This window comes from Perognathus longimembris, unplaced genomic scaffold, assembly GCF_023159225.1.
Source record: "Perognathus longimembris pacificus isolate PPM17 unplaced genomic scaffold, ASM2315922v1 HiC_scaffold_5093, whole genome shotgun sequence".
Classification (NCBI taxonomy): domain Eukaryota; kingdom Metazoa; phylum Chordata; class Mammalia; order Rodentia; family Heteromyidae; genus Perognathus; species Perognathus longimembris.
In genome coordinates this window covers 163,119-182,499 of record NW_025960482.1, presented here as the reverse complement: position 1 = coordinate 182,499, position 19,381 = coordinate 163,119, and the positions used below count along the sequence as shown (strand labels likewise).

General features: G+C 56.1%; 1 protein-coding gene across 1 annotated transcript in view; it reads left to right on the top strand.

Annotated features, from left to right (window-relative positions):
• The window catches only part of LOC125344996 (WD repeat-containing protein 27-like), a 121,243-nt gene extending 102,125 nt beyond the window's left edge, over nt 1-19,118 (top strand). Inside the window, exon 26 of the mRNA XM_048337253.1 lies at nt 18,446-19,118. Within this exon, the coding sequence (XP_048193210.1) occupies nt 18,446-18,592 (147 nt within the window). The 3' untranslated portion in view covers nt 18,593-19,118. The remainder of the gene's footprint in view (nt 1-18,445) is intronic.
• Nucleotides 19,119-19,381: the final 263 nt, after the last annotated feature.

The window sequence follows — 19,381 nt, the reverse complement described above, 5'->3', positions numbered from 1 at the left end:
GGCCTCCTCCCCCACGCGCACCTCCGCCCAGGCAAACGCACGCGTGCGGGAAGAACCACACACTGCCCCCGAGCACGCACGCGTGTGGGAAAGTCACACACTGCCCCCGAGCACTGACACGTGTGGGAAGAACCACACACTGCCCAGGGGCACGCACGCGTGCGGGAAGAACCACACACTGCCCCCGAGCACGCACGCGTGCGGGAAGAACCACACACTGCCCAGGAGCACGCACGCGTGCGGGAAAGTCACACACTGCCCCGGAGCACACACGCGTGCGGGAAAGTCACACACTGCCCAGGGGCACGCACGCGTGCGGGAAGAACCACACACTGCCCAGGAGCACGCACGCGTGCGGGAAGAACCACACACTGCCCAGGAGCACGCACGCGTGCGGGAAAGTCACACACTGCCCCGGAGCACGCACGCGTGCGGGAAGAACCACACACTGCCCCGGAGCACGCACGCGTGCGGGAAAGTCACACACTGCCCCCGAGCACGCACGCGTGCGGGAAAGTCACACACTGCCCCCGAGCACGCACGCGTGCGGGAAGAACCACACACTGCCCTGGAGCGGGTGCGATTTCTACGTTCTGTGTATCCACAAGTTTACATTCAAAACCCACCTTGCCATGAAAAGTCCACTGTCCTGTCCTCCCCAGTGAGCAGGAGATTCCTCCCCCTGGACGGCTGTGCGGCGCTGGCGAGCCGGTTCCGACAGGACCGAGCCTGTTCCTGGGACACCTGGCTCTGAAGAGCTGGGGTCTGCAGTGGCCTCTTCCAGGGCTCAGCTGCGTCCCCTCGGCGCCCCACCCACCGGCTCCGCCCTCATCTCACGGCATGGCCAGGCACTCCTGGTGGCTTCTCCTCGCTGGACCAGACGCGTCAAGGCTGGCATTCTTTTTGTGTGTGTTTGTTATTGCAAAGCTGAGCTGCAGAGGGGTTACGGTTGCATACGTCAGGTAAGGAGCACATTTGTTTTGAACAGCGTCACCCCTTCCCTTGTTTTCTCCCAGTTCCCCCCACCCCCCGCTTCTCTCCCCCACTAGTTGTGTAGTTCATTTTCAACAGTGAGTGTCACTGCTGCATTTGCTAACCCTTCATCCCACTAGTTCTGTGCTCCCCCTCCCCCTCTCCCAAACAGATACACTTATGCACAAGACAAAAGGTGGAGAAACAAAATAACAAAAGCCTCTTGTTTCCGTTTCTTGGAGTTCATTTTGATAAGCATCATTTTATCTATATGGTCATATGCACATAGCTATTGAGCCTTTGTGATCCTCTCCTAGAGGACCTTCCTTTGGTCTCTCTGTGTTAATATTTACAGTCCCCTATAATTTATCATGTCCAAGTGTAACTTTTTGCTTTTACCATCAAGTGTGTTTACTTCTAGATTTATAGACCTATTCTAGTTACAACAAATGAGGGAACCGTGCAGCCTACGTTTCTTTGGGTCTGACTTACTTTGCTTAATATAAATTTTTCCAAGTTCTTTCCACTCCCTTATGGATGGGCCAGTGTCATTCTTTCTGGTGGAAGCAAGGAATTCCAATGTGCATTTATGCCGCATTTTCTTGATCCATTCATTCACTTAGGGGCATCTGAGTTGAGTTCATATCTTAGCTGCGGTAAAACAATGCTGCAATGAATGTGCTGGTGACTTGAGTGTGCGCTGGTTTGTGGTCAATTGGATAGATGCCCAAAAGTGGGGTTGCTGGGTCACAGGGGAGTTCTGTGTTTACTCTTTTGAAGAACCCCCACACTGCTCTGCAGAGGGGTTGAATGAGTTTACACTCCCACCAACAGTGTAGTAGGCCTCCCTTTTGGCCACATCCCCACCGGCATCTGTTATTGTTAGTGTTCTTGATAATGGCCATTCCAACTGGGGTTAATGGAATCTCAATTTTTATTGTTTTGCCAGTCTTGGGGTGGGGCTTGGGACTCAGGGCCCGAGCACTGTCCCTGGCTTCTTTTTACTCAAGGCTAGCACTCTGCCTCTTGAGCACAGCGCCACTTCCAGCCTTTTCTGTGTATGTGGTGCTGAGAAATCAAACCTAGGGCTTCATGCATGCTGGGCAAGAGCTCTACCGCTAAGCCACATTCCCAGCCCTCAGTATTGTTTTGATTTGCACTTCTTTTATGGCCCTAGATGTTGAACATTCTTCATGTGTCTACTGGCCATTCTTACTTCTTCTGAGAAGTCTCTAAGCCTTTAGTACATTTATTAATTGATTGTTGTTTCCTTGAGGGCTTATTTTTGGAGGTTTAAGTTTTTTTTGGTTCTACATATATTTTAGATATGAAGCCCTTGTCTGGTGCATAGTTAGTCAAAAATCTTCCCCCATTCTGTGGGCTTTCTAAGGTGGCATTCTTTATATGAGATTTCTGGCAGCTCCAGGGTCTAGCACACAGGTTTCTGTAGCAGGCTTTCAAGTCTTCGTTAAGTGGAACCAAAACATATTCAGCATTTGGGTTAGCAGATCTCAGACTTCTGTGTATTTTTGAACACATGAAACAAAAACAACTTGGGAAATGAAGTTTTTTTTTCTTTTGTATCAAGAGTAACAAAAACAAAACCTGGCCAAAAAATCTTTATAAATCTGCCACACGATATTAATGTTTCATTTCATACTACCCTTCCTTGTTAAAATTTAACGGTGCTGTGAGCTGGCAGCCCAGGCTGCGTGGGAGCAGGGGGTCCTGGGCGTCCAGGGGGCCCACCCTGTCGGGTTCCCGCCCTGTCTGTCCTGCGCTCACCTGGTCTCGGAGCCGCGTCGGAGGGTGGCCGGTGGCTGCCCGGGTGGCCTTCGGAAGGTCCTCCACGTGGCAGCTCGTAGGGCAGAGGAGAGCAGGGGGAAGCGGATGCTGTTCTGGAGCCGCTAGGACTTGCAGAAGCCACGGGCCGGGTCACGGGCCGGGCCACGGGCTGGGCCGGAAGAGGCGGAAACCCAGAGGTGGCGCGGCGGGAGGGGTTGGGAGAGGGCGCTGATCCGAGGAGGAGGCCCGGCCGTGGGGTCTGAAGCGGCTCCGCTCAGGCCGGGCGGCGCCCCGACGGCCTCCAGGCGGGCGGGCGGCACTGGTTGCCCTGGGTCTGAGCCAGGCTCCGGGCGGGGACGCAGCGGTGCTGACTGGCTGCCCGCGCGCGTTCTGTGGTGAAAGCCCGCTCGGGCGTCTGTGAGGGGAGGATGTGCTCTCCCCGCGTTCTGTGGTGAAAGCCCGCTCGAGCGTCTGTGAGGGGAGGATGTGCTCTCCCCGCGTTCTGTGGTGAAAGCCCGCTCGAGCGTCTGTGAGGGGAGGACGTGCTCTCCCCGCGTTCTGTGGTGAAAGCCCGCTCGAGCGTCTGTGAGGGGAGGACGTGCTCTCCCCCCGTTCTGTGGTGAAAGCCCGCTCGAGCGTCTGTGAGGGGAGGACGTGCTCTCCCCGCGTTCTGTGGTGAAAGCCCGCTCGAGCGTCTGTGAGGGGAGGACGTGCTCTCCCCCCGTTCTGTGGTGAAAGCCCGCTCGAGCGTCTGTGAGGGGAGGACGTGCTCTCCCCGCGTTCTGTGGTGAAAGCCCGCTCGAGCGTCTGTGAGGGGAGGACGTGCTCTCCCCGCGTTCTGTGGTGAAAGCCCGCTCGAGCGTCTGTGAGGGGGGGACGTGCTCTCCCCGCGTTCTGTGGTGAAAGCCCGCTCGAACGTCTGTGAGGGGAGGACGTGCTCTCCCCGCGTTCTGTGGTGAAAGCCCGCTCGAGCGTCTGTGAGGGGAGGACGTGCTCTCCCCGCGTTCTGTGGTGAAAGCCCGCTCGTGTCTGTGAGGGGAGGACGTGCTCTCCCCGCGTTCTGTGGTGAAAGCCCGCTCGAGCGTCTGTGAGGGGAGGACGTGCTCTCCCCGCGTTCTGTGGTGAAAGCCCGCTCGAGCGTCTGTGAGGGGAGGACGTGCTCTCCCCGCATTCTGTGGTGAAAGCCCGCTCGAGCGTCTGTGAGGGGAGGACGTGCTCTCCCCGCGTTCTGTGGTGAAAGCCCGCTCGAGCGTCTGTGAGGGGAGGACGTGCTCTCCCCGCGTTCTGTGGTGAAAGCCCGCTCGAGCGTCTGTGAGGGGAGGACGTGCTCTCCCCGCGTTCTGTGGTGAAAGCCCGCTCGAGCGTCTGTGAGGGGAGGACGTGCTCTCCCCGCGTTCTGTGGTGAAAGCCCGCTCGAGCGTCTGTGAGGGGGGGACGTGCTCTCCCCGCGTTCTGTGGTGAAAGCCCGCTCGAGCGTCTGTGAGGGGAGGACGTGCTCTCCCCGCGTTCTGTGGTGAAAGCCCGCTCGAGCGTCTGTGAGGGGGGGACGTGCTCTCCCCGCGTTCTGTGGTGAAAGCCCGCTCGAACGTCTGTGAGGGGAGGACGTGCTCTCCCCGCGTTCTGTGGTGAAAGCCCGCTCGAGCGTCTGTGAGGGGAGGACGTGCTCTCCCCGCGTTCTGTGGTGAAAGCCCGCTCGTGTCTGTGAGGGGAGGACGTGCTCTCCCCGCGTTCTGTGGTGAAAGCCCGCTCGAGCGTCTGTGAGGGGAGGACGTGCTCTCCCCGCGTTCTGTGGTGAAAGCCCGCTCGAGCGTCTGTGAGGGGAGGACGTGCTCTCCCCGCATTCTGTGGTGAAAGCCCGCTCGAGCGTCTGTGAGGGGAGGACGTGCTCTCCCCGCGTTCTGTGGTGAAAGCCCGCTCGAGCGTCTGTGAGGGGAGGACGTGCTCTCCCCGCGTTCTGTGGTGAAAGCCCGCTCGAGCGTCTGTGAGGGGAGGACGTGCTCTCCCCGCGTTCTGTGGTGAAAGCCCGCTCGAGCGTCTGTGAGGGGAGGACGTGCTCTCCCCGCGTTCTGTGGTGAAAGCCCGCTCGAGCGTCTGTGAGGGGGGGACGTGCTCTCCCCGCGTTCTGTGGTGAAAGCCCGCTCGAGCGTCTGTGAGGGGAGGACGTGCTCTCCCCGCCCTCCCCAGCCCCTGGTTCGTTGTCTGGTTTCGCTGGGTAGCCGAGCCGGCTCCCGGGCGTTCTGGAGCTGGCGTCTGAGCCTGCGCCCCGGCCTCGCGGGTCCCCCCGCCCTCTCTGCTCCTCCCAGGAGAAACCGGGTCTCCCTTTTTCACCCCACTTCAAAGGTCTGCGGGAAACGGCGCTGGCTTTCCAAGGACAAGACCGGGCCCCCCGGCACGGGGCCCCGTCTCCTCCAGGAGCCCAGCTAGAACTCGCCAGGCCCGCAGCGTGTGACGAAGCCAGAGAGCTCACACCTGCGGGGGCCGCGGCGTCCCGGAGGTGCCATGCGGGGACTGGCCAGGTCCTCAGGACGAGGCAGGGGACAGCTCAGGTTCATCCGCGTCCTCACCCGTGGCCACGGCCACGGCCCAGCCGGCCGGGCCCCGAACCTGCCCGTGGATCACGAGCCATCTGGCTTCCTCGTGCTCCTTATCTCTGCCCAGGCATCGCCCATTCAGAAGCAGGGCCGCCGCCGCCCCGGGAGCCCCGGGAGCCCGCAGGCAGGGCCACCGCCGCCGCCCCGGGAGCCCCGGGAGCCCGCAGGCAGGGCCGCCGCCCCGGGAGCCCCGGGAGCCCGCAGGCAGGGCCGCCGCCCCGGGAGCCCCGGGAGCCCGCAGGCAGGGCCGCCGCCCCGGGAGCCCCGGGAGCCCGCAGGCAGGGCCGCCGCCCCGGGAGCCCCGGGAGCCCGCAGGCAGGGCCGCCGCCGCCGCCCCGGGAGCCCCGGGAGCCCGCAGGCAGGGCCGCCGCCGCCCAGGGAGCCCCGGGAGCCCGCAGGCAGGGCTGCCGCCCTTGCTCTGCTCAGTCTCCTTTCCTGGTTGGTGAGGTTTGCAGAAGGCCTTCACTTCGATACTTCCAGAGGCCTGGGTACATGCTGGCTCTGTGTACCTACATGCTGGCCATGACCCTTGGCATCGTGGAGTTTACTACGTTTCAGTGAAGGTAGAAGTTGAACCCAAGGTTGTTGCTTTCCTTTAGATATGGAGGAGTCCTCAGTGAAGGGAAGAGTCGGAATGGTCTCCACTCATCTCACCTGTCCCCAATGAAGGGCTAATGTGACTTAGGAAAAAGCCGCCTGCTTCAAGACGTGGGCAACAATTTGGAATGATACTGTAAAATACTACTAAAAAATAGAGAGGCTTGTCCGGGACAGCCTGGTACCTGCTCTCAAGGACATAGTGAGGAACATTACCATAAGCTCAGGAAATGTTCATTATTCCACAACATGACAAGACCTATAAGACTTGATTTCAGGATGGAGGTCACCTATAACTCGCTCCTAAACCCTGATTCCTGCTTGATGCTGCTTAGAGATGGAGTTGAAAAAAAAACACGCAGGAAATCAGTGCATTAGTGAGAGCAAAGCCTGGATAGGTAGAGTTACGGACTGTGTTTGCGGATTGGTTAAGCTCAGGCCTGTTGGCTGTGACAAGAGGGGGAGAGCTCCAAGAGCGAAGGCCTTGCCGGATGTGCACCTCCTGCAGCTCCCTGGGGCTGGGGGGAAATCGGGGTGCAGTTTTTGGAACGGGAGCAGGGTTAGCTCAAGTGCCCCTCGCTGTAACGAGTACCTGAGGTCATCAGGTATGGTTTATTTTGGCCCACAGTCTCAGAGTGTTAGGCTACAGTTGGCTGACTCATTGCTGCGGGCCTGAGGTGAGGTCCCGTCCACTTCCTGCAGTGCCTGGGGATGGGCGGGCGGGGCAGGGGGGGGGAGGCTGCCCTCCCCCCTGCCCCCCTCCGGGCACACTCACAGGGCTTCACTTCCCTCCACTAAGCCCTGCCTGTTAAATCTTCTACCACCGCCTCCCAAAAGTCCGTGCCTGAGGGTCTGGGGAACAGGCCACCAAGGAGCTCAAAGCTGTAGCCATGATGACCACTCAGGAAGCAGCCCGGGAGGAGAGAGGGGAGAGGGGAGAGGGGACGGCAGAGGAGGGGCTGTGTGCGAAACTGTCTGTTGTACCGGGCGTCAAACCTGGCACTCACTAGACAACCTCAGGCATGTTTCCTAATGTCTCCTGTGAGCTGCAGTTGTGTCGTTTTTACACGAAAAGCACACTTTGGGGGGTGGCTAACCCCCAAAGCCGACTGTCTCCTGAAGCGTGGTGGTATCGAGAGTCCACGCCCTGTGGGTAGTGGTCCCATCTTTTTCCAGCACAGCAGGGCTTGGTTCTTTGCTGGTCCCAGGCACACAGTGGCAGGCGGGCAATGCCAAGCTCCTCCTGCCTTTAGGAGGGAGACAGAGCAGGGCCCTGGCGGCCAGCCTGCCGAGCACCCTAAAGAGGAAGTGGAAGGGGCCGTGGGGCGCCCCGGGAGAGAAAGAACGGAGCTGGGAACGCGGGAGGGGCAACACCGGCATGTGGTGTTTGTTGAATGAATCGTTCATTCCGTGAAGTTCTCAACTGTGCTCAAGGTTTCCTTTGACTGAGCAGGCGTCCCCGGGAGGATACCGCCTCAGCTGAGCGGAGCCAGGCTGTCCGGAGGGGGAAGCACATCGCTCTTGGTGACCAGGCACTGGGTAGAGAATTTTATTAGCTTATTCAAACCTCCATCCAACCATTTATCAAGTTAGCACTACATGAACAAATAACGGAAATATCCAGGTCTCGCTACCGAGGAGTTTATGAGCCATTGGGGAGGTGGAGACACAACAGCTAGCAGGAAGGAGGGCGGTGGAGCCTTCCTGCCAACAACCCCAGGAAGCATGGGCCAGGGTGCCGCGCTGACCGCCGGGGGCAGTTCTGTGCCTGATCTTGAGCAAGAGCTGGAGAAGCTCGTCATGCCGAGACTGGAAGCTCTGCTGCAAATCCCACGCTCAGCCTTCAAATTGGGTGAAGGGAGAGAAAAGGGAGCAAGCGATCTGCTCCCCAGTACTGCATTTTGGCTCGTAGCTCTGGAGACACCTGCAGGGCATGGGTTATTTTCCCTGTTGGGAACTGTTCTTTCAAGAGCAGACTTTGTATTCTGACTTAAGTCGTTCTCAGACACAGCCCCTCCCAGTGACCTGAAACGTTCCTCCCTGCTCGGCCTCTGCTGTCCGTAGTGACCCCTCCTGTTTGTGCTGGCCACAGACTGCTGATTCACTTCAGGCCTCCAGCTGTGGCCCGGAGCCTTCTGGACAGGACCCTGCTCCGGTTTCTGAGGGCTGTGGGAAAGCTTCCGCTGTTCAGTGGTATTGGAGGGAAGATGTTTTCCTTTCCATCAGTTTCGGATCGCTGACCCAGTGAAGGCCATGCCACGTCTGAGGATCCAGATGCAAAGTGGGCTGGGCTGCAGAGCTGACTGGAGGCCGGCTCCCCTGGCCATCTTCACCGGCACCTTCTCCTCTGCTCCGTGGCGAGACATCAGACCTCCAGTTCAGCCTGAGCTAAGAGCAGAACTTGAAAGTACATTTTATGAACAGATAATACATTTTTTGGAATGACTACTTGAAACATTTTGGACCAAGATTCACTGCGTGACCGTTTCTAGATGAATCATTTCTTCTATTCATCATCTAAGTTCCTGGAAGAAGAAGAAAATACATTTTGAAAAGAAATGAAAAGGGCAGTGCACTCTTGCCCACTGCCAATCAGTCCTTCAGTTGCATACTGACTGTGGTAGGGGCAAGTCTTCCCTCCCGGTGTCTGCACAGCTGGTGGCCAGGCTTCACAGAGGCCATCGGATGGACATCAGCCTTCCTCAGTTAAGTCCAGCCTTCGCAAGGCCGTCCATCCCGCTGTGACTCCTAAGGGTGTCTGTTGGAGCTGCCAGTCCTACAGTTGTCCATCTGAGCTGTCCTAAAGGTCATCCACATAAGCAGTGAGTCCTAACGTCATCCACAGGAGCTAGGAGTACTAAGGATGTCCACACGCGCTGTCAGTCCTAAGGTCGTCCATCTGGCTGTCAGTCCTGAGGTCACCCACATGAGCTGTCAGTCCTGAGGTCACAGGTCACCCACATGAACTGTCAGTCCTGAGTCCATCTCTCTGACAGTGTGTGTTTGGTCCCTTGACCTCAGTGTCCTCCTGACAACAGGAATGAATGGATACCTCAGCTGTGGGAGACAAACCCCAAAGCACACACAGATGAAAAGAGCCATGGGATCAGATAATGACACTGCAGGAAGAAAAAGACGCTGCTTCTGGCAGCCTTCGGAGGGAAGGAGACATCCCATCCACAATCCAGGACCAGAACCCCGCAGAGCACGTTGGAAAGAAGCCCTGAGGCCCGTGGGAGGAGTGCGATGTCGTGGCCATGCGTTCCACGTCTGAGCATGGAGTACCACAGGCTGTGCAGGTGTCTCCAGCGTGTATGTCCACCTCGGGACATAGACTAGTGTGTTCAGACCCACACACGTGTGTGCTAAGTTTACAAACATTGATACTTACAATCAAAAGTAAAATTAGACTTTGAGACTGGTTTATTTTCAGCTGATTATCCTCAAAATTCAAAATACAGAAATAGCCTCTGAAGTGGAGGCACTTGCCTCTGATTCTCAGCGGGAACTCCTTTTCTTTAGTCAGAATTCTGCATTATAGTTAAAATGCTATCATGACTTTAATGATCCAGCCTAACAGGCTGTCTTCAATATCTCCTGATCCTAAGTATATAGTAAGCTAGGTAGAAGCATCTAGAAAACAATTAGGATATTTAATGGCTATCTCTAGAATTACTTGCAAGTAAATTAAAGAAAAGGAGCTGTTTTGGTCACGTGGTAGCTACAAGTCCTTCAGACTGTGGACCTCTGGAGACTTGGGGGGGGGGGGACCCAGCCTGCTCAGGTTCGTACGTGAGTGCTTTGGCTCCTCTGGGGAGATGGGTGGGCCCTTTGGGGTTTTTGAGTTTTGCAAACATTTATAATTAAACACAAGCCATTTGAAAAAAAAAAAAGTAATGTTAGTACTTCTGCCAGGCATTCTGCTTAGCTTTCAAAGCATGGAAATTTTAAGGAAAATTCGATCCATATGTTTGGTGAACTTAACTTGGAAACATGGGGTGACTCTCTTAAAAACTATTCAGCCCACAAGAGGCTTTGTTTCTGAAGACCACGGCAGGACCTTCCCGACCTACACGCACCCCATACCTGTGGCAAGGACGCTGGCGGAGTGGGCGGGCAGGGCCGGGCCTCGGAGACCCAGACACGGCTGGGCTCCAAGGGTGTCAGCGCTCGATGTCCCGAGAATGGAAGTAAGACCCCGAGGAGAAGCGGAGAAGCGCTTGACTATAGAGAAGTAGCAAGGCTCACACGGTGTGAGGAAGCAAATGGCAGGCAGGAGAGCGGTGGGAAATCTGGGAGAGGCCACCAGGGTGAGGGAGGCCTTTGTTGCCGTGTGCCTACCCCCCGGTGTGTGTACCGGCGTGTGGGGTCACTGAACCTACTGCGTGTGTGACGTGGGGTCCCCGAGCACCTGCTGTGTGGTTTACGTGGGGTCTCCGTGTCTACTGCGGGGTTTGCATAGTGTCATGAGGGATCAACTGGGCACCGTCAAGTTGTTCCTTCAGAGTGCTGGGGAGAGAGGTCAGGGAGGGATCCGGAAAATGGCCTTTTGAGAAGATGGTGCGTGTGGCAGACAGCTCGGTGGCAATGTGAGGTTTGAAGGAACGCTGAGTTAACGGAGGCCTTCAATGGCACCAACAGCACTTGGTGGGCCGGGGGTGGCAATGGACCCCGCACAGCTCCTGAGAGGGTGGGCGCGGCCTGGCCCCGGCTCCCGGCTGCCTGGTTCCAGTGGAGTACTCCCTGGGAAGGAGGAGCTTGGGGAGCAAGCATGGTTTTTTGGGGTGGTTGGGGCTCCATTGGGTTTGTGACCCCAGCTCTCTGACTTCTCTCCAGATGTGTCGGGTCGCTGTGTGCAGGTGAGAACTTAGGGAACACTCTAATTCAGGGCACTGAAAAGAGTGATAGGAGCTCGGCCGCAAGCGGGGCGACGAGAAGATCAAAGCCGCAGGGTGCAGGGCGGTGCCTTCTGCATGCGTGGGGCCGGGCCGTGGTGCCCGGCGCTCCGACCGTCAGACACCCCCGCCACACGTGCCCAGGTGCTGCTGCGAGGTGGGTGAGGCGCCCCGAGCCCACGGACGTAGAGCGAGGGGAGAAGCAGACGGCCCCGCACACGGCAGCCCCATCCGAGTCAGCCGATGACATTCGGAGGACAGACGCGGCCACCTGAGAAGAGAGTTCTGCCTGCAGTTCCGCCCTGGAGACTCAGGACCGCAGCATCCCCCTTCCCGCGCTCCCGCCTGCCCCGGAGATCTCAGACTTGCCACTTCCGTGACGTCACGAGGATGTTGCCCCAAACAAACCTCTCTCTCCCCCACTCTCTCTGCAGCTGGTCCGCAGCAGGCTCGTCGGAAGCCACAGGCCCCGGAGCCCTCCCATCAGCCGGGGGGGGGGGGGGAGCGGGGCCCAGTCCCCACGTTGCGGTGCCTGTGCATGGCCACGCAGGTGGCGCTCTGACCAGCAGGCACGGTGAGGGGACAGGACACAGATGGGATGCTCATCCTGTGGACCCTGAGGGCATCGAGGGCTGCTAGAGCTGCGGCCAAGAGGAAGATGGTGGCAAACGCCGTGACGGTCAGGTCGCAGGGGCTCCCGTGCAAGCCCGTTCATGGCCACACTGTGTGCAAGAGGAAAGGGCCGTTCCCTAGAAGGGGACCGTGTCAGCTCAGGGACACAGGGCGCACAGGCAAGTGGCGGCGAGGCAGAGCCCCGTGTGCGTAGTGTCCCACGCAGGGTCCCACGTGAGGCGGCGCCGTGGGACACGTGGATTATGAAACAGAGGCGCAGAGAGAAATGTCTGGAGCCCGTCGCGTCCCAGGTCTCCGGTGACTGCTGCAGGAGCAAGTGTTTGAAAATGCGTGGGGGAGGCTGACGATCAAAACCAGGTTTGTTCGAGTTCGGGGTCGCGCTGGGGGAGGAGGGATGGACAGCGAGCTCCCGCAGGTCCGCGGTGGTTTAGCGGGCCGTGGAACTCGGTCTGCATGGGATTGGAAAGGGCGGGGATGAAGTCAGGGCTTGTGCTTTTAGTATCTGGCAAGGCGCTTCCTGTCACGGTGACAGTGGATTCTTGGCAAAAGCTCCTTAGTGAAAAATAAAAATGATAAGAAAGCAATTTCAACACCAGTTTGGGGCCTCATAACTCCAAAATGCTAATCTTCAAATGGCCGCAAGGTTTACTCATGCATACATCTCTAGATTTATTTTTTATCAAGAGGAGCTGGGACAATATGACTTTTGATTTTATTAAAATGCAAGAACAGTTTCTTGCTCTGTTTGCCTTGGAACGTGGGCTGCGATTAGAGCAAACATTTCAGTAAAATGAACTGCCTGTTCAAATCTTTCATCAGCAGAAATCCAGATTATTCCTTTCTCCAGACAGCAGTAAGAGTGGGAAGCGTTCTCTGAGATTTGGAGAGAAAGCACAAAGGGCAGAACTTGTGCCTGCCCTGTTCGCCACCGCCGCTCAGCAGAGGCTGAAGAAATCTCTTGAACTCACATCTTTCAACTGCACGTTTTTTACGAGACCTGAATAAATCATTTCCCTAAAAATAGCATCCGTCCCATACAGCCCGCCTGGATTTTAGGGCATTTTTATGCACTAGGGCACCAATCTCTGCAGACAGCAATCCTCCTTTCCAGCCCCTCTGCCCTCTCTGCCCTGGGCTACCTCCTTTTGACTCCTCAGACGCTCCGGTGTTTAGCCGGTGTGTAATTATGTAAGTGTAGATGGACATTTTCCTCTGCAATTATATAACTGTAGGTGGACATTTTGCTCTGCTGTCCTTGTCTTCCAGCCATTATTCTGCATTCCCCTCTGACCTTTCCTGACCGTGCTGTCTGCCGGTCGTCATCACTGTCAGGAGGAGCTGTAGTTTGCTGCCAGCGGGCTTTCTGAGCTGGGATTCAAGCTCAGTCCATCCAGCCTAGGTCTTTCTTTTCTATGTTCCCTTCAAAATCCTCGCTTATTCTTGCATTTTTGAGAAAATCCAGCCCCGTCCTTTCTGAACCACACGTCTCCTGGAGGAAAGACACAGTGGTGGGGTTGGCCTCAGGAAGAGCTAGGAGGAGGTCTGTTCCTGGCCCTAGACCAACAGCAAGCATCCGGAGCACAGGGTCCAGCCAGACACAGGCACCGGAGTGGACCAGACGTCACCAGTAGCCAGCAGCCCCGGAGGGAGGCAGGTGAAGCCTGGAGAGGAGGCTGAGAGGGGACAGAGGTGGTCAGCGTGGGGGAGGGGACAGAGGTGGTCAGCGTGGGGGGGACAGAGGTGATCAGCATGGGGGAGGGGACAGGGGTGGTCAGCGTGGGGGAGGGGACAGAGGTGGCCAGCGTGGGGGAGGGGACAGGGGTGGTCAGCGTGTGTGGAGGGGACAGAGGTGGTCAGCGTGGGGGAGGGGACAGAGGTGGTCAGCGTGGGGGAGGGGACAGAGGTGGTCAGCGTGGGGGAGGGGACAGAGGTGGTCAGCGTGGGGGAGGGGACAGAGGTGGTCAGCGTGGGGGAGGGGACAGAGGTGGTCAGCGTGGGGGGGACAGAGGTGATCAGCATGGGGGAGGGGACAGAGGTGGTCAGCGTGGGGGAGGGGACAGAGGTGGTCAGCGTGGGGGAGGGGACAGAGGCGGTCAGCGTGGGGGAGGGGACAGGGGTGGTCAGCGTGTGTGGAGGGGACAGAGGTGGTCAGCGTGGGGGAGGGGACAGAGGTGGTCAGCGTGGGGGAGGGGACAGAGGTGGTCAGCGTGGGGGAGGGGACAGAGGTGGTCAGCGTGGGGGAGGGGACAGAGGTGGTCAGCGTGGGGGAGGGGACAGAGGTGGTCAGCGTGGGGGAGGGGACAGAGGTGGCCCCATGGGCAGAGGGACAGAGGTGGCCCCATCTGCAGAGCGCTGCCATGCAGGGCCATACAGTCTATTTAACTTGTTTGTTTCTTCCTTTAATTTGAAAGCTAGAGACAACCACTGCTTTGATTAACTTAAAAGAGGGAGAGGGAGGAATTTTTGTTAGGTTTTTTTGGTTAAGGAGAGAGGAAAACAGAAATGAAAAACCAGAGGCAAAGATCTGGCACTGTAGTCTCTCCATGTCCGTGGAAAGTTCTTCAACGTGGAGCCAAGTTTTCTTTGCGCGTCGGCACTTGCCCGCTCATGGTTGCGTGTAGCAGTGGACACAGGCATGCAGGGAACTAGCTGGGCAGGTTACTGCTCAGGGGAGGAACTGAGCGCAAGTCACCGAGTTCTTTCAGAGGAAAGGGTGTTTAAAGGGCAACATGTTTAAGCCCCAGCGTTGTTCATGCCAATGCCTTCTGCGTTCCTTGTAAGACACAGGTGTGTTTAAGCAGACGTAAGACTCGAGCTGCCCCGTTCCCCTGTTTGGAGATGTGATTTGTTGGCAGGTGGTACCCAGCTGAGAGCCTGTGCCGGGGTAAGAACACCCACGGACGCTCTGGAAGGCCCCGGCTTATGCTCCTGTACGTGTGCAGCTCCATCCAGGGACGGAAGTAATGAGATCTGAAATGGGAAACCACACTGCTCTAGGACAGAGGGCCGCAGGGCAGCTGCACCCCTAGCCCCACGCCCGGGTCACCTGCTGTCGGATCTACAGCTTCAGGGTCAGGAGAGTCCACTTTACTAGAGGGACAAGCTATCCCACACAAGTCAACTGTGCCAGGGACCTTGAAAAGGCGCCGAGCTTCTGCTTTCCTTTGCCCAAGGAAAGGACTCACACCAGCAGTTGGGATGGACATCTGAGAGAAGAGACAGCTGGTCCTGGGGGCAGATGCCATGGGCATTGGTTTCTGCTCCCTTTATAACGTTGACACGGTAGCTCCTCTGTGTCGAAATTGTCCAGGCCTCCTGAGCAGCTTCAGTACTTGGGGAATGCTTTGCTAGTGTATAGGAGACACCCTTGTAAAATAAACCAAAATTGCCCTTACTGAGCTTATGATGGCATGTTGACTTAGAAGTGAGCCATGCAGAAGCCTGTAGAGATCCCAGGTTTACAGCACATCATCATCAATGGAAAATCACACTGCCCAGGTACTGCAAGCTCTCAGGGCCACGCGATCATGGGGTCTGTAGGGTTACAGGAATCGTAAGATCACTAGGACCATGGGGTCACAGAGACATGAGGTCACAGGGGCCATGAGACCACACACACCATGAGACCACAGAGACCATGCGATCACAGGGACTGTGAGATCACAGGGATTGTCAGATCCCTGGGACCATATCACATGGACTGTGAGATCACTGGGGCCATGAGCCCACACACACCATGAAATCACAGGGACCATGAGATCACAGGGACCGTGAGATCACAGGGACTGCTAGATCCCTGGGACCATGAGATCACAGGGACTGTGAGACCACAGGGGCCGTGAGACCACAGGGGCCATGAGACCACAGGGGCGTGAGACCACACACACCATGAGACCACAGAGACCATGAGATCAGGGACCGTGAGACCACACACACCATGAGATCACAGGGACCATGAGGTCACAGGGACCGTGAGATCACACACACCATGAGATCACAGGGACTTCCAGATCCCTGGGATCATGAGCTCACAGGGACTGTGAAATCATTGGAGCCATGAGATCACAGGGGCCGTGAGACCACACACACACCATGAGATCACAGGGGCCGTGAGACCACACACACCATGAGATCACAGGGACTGTGAGACCACACACACCATGAGATCACAGGGACTGCCAGATCCCTGGGACCATGAGATCACAGGGACTGTGAGACCACACACACCATGAGATCACAGGGACCATGAGATCACAGGGACTGTGAGACCACACACACCATGAGATCACAGGGACTGCCAGATCCCTGGGACCATGAGATCACAGGGACTGTGAGACCACACACACCATGAGATCACAGGGACCATGAGATCACAGGGACTGTGAGACCACACACACCATGAGATCACAGGGGCCGTGAGACCACAGGGACTGTGAAATCTTTGGAGCCATGAGATCACAGGGACTATGAGGTCACAGGGACCGTGAAATCATTGGGGCCATGAGATCATAAGTTCATTGCTGTGAAACACATAGCAATTTTATTTTTCTGATACAGTTGCAAATCGTTGTGGAGTTATAGAAGACCAGCAAGGAAGATCACCGTCATGCTGTGCGGCATGGTAGCTGTGTGGCTATGTCAACCTTAGCGGAGCCACCAGGACCCTCTTCTTCCCTCTGCCTGGGTGACGGTGCTGAGGGGGACGGTGAGGCGAGTCCAGATCGTGGCAGACACGATGCCCCTGCAATGGCTGCCTAGTTCTTGGCTTGTGAGCCAGGTCCTGATTTCTCAGAGACCCTCCGCCTAATGAGTGAGGGCCCTCGGAAAGTTCCTCCACAACATGCGTCCTGCCTTAACTTCCTCACTTCTCGGAGCGAGGAGTGGATGGAGTGGCAGCCCCCCGCCAGCGATCTGCTGGAGCCTGGCAGGGTCTGCGCCATTAGGCACAGATCTTGTCCATGATGGCGGGAAGCCCCTTCGTAGGAAAGCACGGATAAACCCACACGCAGCCTGATGCGGAACGGTGATCTTGTGATCAGCCCATGCGACAGAAGAAGCACAATTTCAAAGTGGATAAACCACAAGGTGTGGATGCTGGGCACGTGTGTGTATGTGCGTGCAGGTGCACAGGCACGCCTATATGTACAGGTGTCTATGTACGAGAACAAACACGCTGTGTGTGTACATGTATGCACGTATTTGGTCATATGTGAACAGATGTCCACATATGTGTATGTGTGCAATTATGGGTGCAGGTGTGCAGGCATGCATATGTGTGCATGTGTCTGTGTGCCAGTGTGCGTAAGCAAACATGTTGCATGTGTGCACAGTGTGCCTAAACTATGGCACTGTGCTTGGAAGCCTGGCTGTGCCCGGTGGATGGCCCTCCGTGGGACACACACCACGCGTGACCCTGCCTGGCTGTGCCCGGTGGATGGCCCTCCGTGGGACACACGCCACGCGTGACCCTGCCTGGCTGTGCCCGGTGGATGGCCCTCCGTGGGACACACGCCACGCGTGACCCTGCGTGTCTGTGCCCGGTGGATGGCCCTCCGTGGGACACACGCCACGCGTGACCCTGCGTGTCTGTGCCCGGTGGATGGCCCTCCGTGGGACACACGCCACGCGTGACCCTGCGTGTCTGTGCCCGGTGGATGGCCCTCCGTGGGACACACGCCACGCGTGACCCTGCCTGGCTGTGCCCGGTGGATGGCCCTCTGTGGGACACACGCCACGCGTGACCCTGCGTGTCTGTGCCCGGTGGATGGCCCTCCGTGGGACACATGCCACGCGTGACCCTGCCTGGCTGTGCCCGGTGGATGGCCCTCCGTGGGACACACGCCACGCGTGACCCTGCGTGTCTGTGCCCGGTGGATGGCCCTCCGTGGGACACATGCCACGCATGACCCTGCCTGGCTGTGCCCGGTGGATGGCCCTCCATGGGACACACGCCACGCGTGACCCTGCCTGGCTGTGCCCGGTGGATGGCCCTCCGTGGGACACACGCCACGCGTGACCCTGCCTGGCTGTGCCCGGTGGATGGCCCTCCGTGGGACACACGCCACGCGTGACCCTGCGTGGGGGCCGGCGTGGCTTCAGGATGCGCTGTCACAGTTTCCCCTGGGACTTGATGGAGTCCCTTTTCATGCTGCCTGGTTTCTCATTATTTCCTCCTCCTGTAGTTCGTCGTTTGTCATGAAGCCTTGTCTTAGCAGTCATCGCCCCGTGTCAGCCCGCTGGTGAGAAACTGCCTCAAGCCCTTTGTCTCTTCCCATCCCTTGTAATTTACCCAAATCGTGTGTCAAACCATCCGATTGTCTGAAATGGTGGAGTTACAGGAAAGACACCAAATTCTTCCAGCCTCCGCTAGAATAGAACCACACGATCCAGAAGACAGCACAGTAGGACCGTGGAGAAAGGTTTTCCACCCCTGAGATGTGAAATAAATATAGAAACATAAGATACACAGCTGGAAAAATTAGTTTTCCATCATATCATCCAGGAAATATTCTCAATGCTTAGATTGTTCGTTAATGATATATGTACCAACTTAAAATATATTTGATTAAAAGACAACAATTCTATGCCTGTATATTTTACACTCTGTGTATTACATTTATATATGCAGAGACACATTGCCATTGCAACATGAGAAGCACAAGTCTCTGCTTACCCTCTTCATTTAAAATTATATAATTTTCTTGTAATTAGAGATACATAATATAGACAAAATAGCCCTTAGAGTTTATCTGAGTGTTCCTCTAAATATCTGCAAAGTTAAAGCTCAATTAATGAAGCAAATGAGATTATGACTCAAAAAATATTTAGTGATAAACTTAGTGTTTGGGAAGGTAGCACCCCTGCCCAGCCCTGTGAATGTATTTTCTCCCTTCACCTGATCTTTACCACAGTACTGCCCCTGTTCAATAGGGCGTGGATACTGGCGGTGACACTGTTGTCTTTCTGTCACAGGTGCTCAGGAAATCCTTGGGAGTTGTAGCAGGAGCTGTTGGGATCCTGGACAGACATCGGCAAAGAGAGGAAGTCAGTCTGACTGCTACTGAGGAAAGAGGACCAACGCAGGTCCCCCAGAGAGGTCTGTGTGAGCATGGTTACTGAGCAGTGTGTAGGGAGGCTTACAGGGACATTTTCAAGATAGCTTAGCTGTTAATGGTTTTATTAGTTAAATTCCAGTGTGGTAAGAGATCGTTCTATGCCCTACAGAATTTATTGAGAACTATTTTTAAGTTTATTGAGGCATAGCTTAAGTTTGTTCAGATGTATTTGATGTCCCAGCACGCGGAACACGCTGGTCAGTATTTTGTGAATTCTAGTAAAGAATGTGTACTTGGTTTTTGTTGGGAGATCTCTTTTAGAATGTCAATTAGGTTAAGTTTATTCTTGCTGTTGTTCAGTTTGTTCATATTTTTCCCCCGGTATTTTCTATGTGGCTTATCTTTTACTAAAAGAATGGTATTGGAATTTCAGTTTGCTTTTGTGAAACTGTTTGATTTTCCTCTTAGTCCAAAGCATTGTACTTTGTACATTTTGAAGCTCTTCATTGTCCTACCAATCAGTTATTTTGCCATTTTGAAATGTTTCTGTTTATCTCAATAGCACTTATTGTCTTGGCTCAGCATTCCTTAATAGGCTGTGCATCTGGCAGCAATGCTGTATTCTTTCCTGTTCTCCTACTTTGTGGCCTGGCTTTGTGCAGGAAGTTTGTCTTTTGCTGAGGCCTGTGCTTTTCTAACCGTGTTTCACGATTAGAGAAACTGTCCCCAGACTGCAGCGTGGCCCTTTCGTTGAGGAAGCTCTGGTCGGGGTCAGCCTTGTAAGCTGTGTGGGGGCAGTGCCGGGCAGTGCTCCCTCCCATGCCTGCGTCTCACCGTGTCAGGAGGGTCCTTC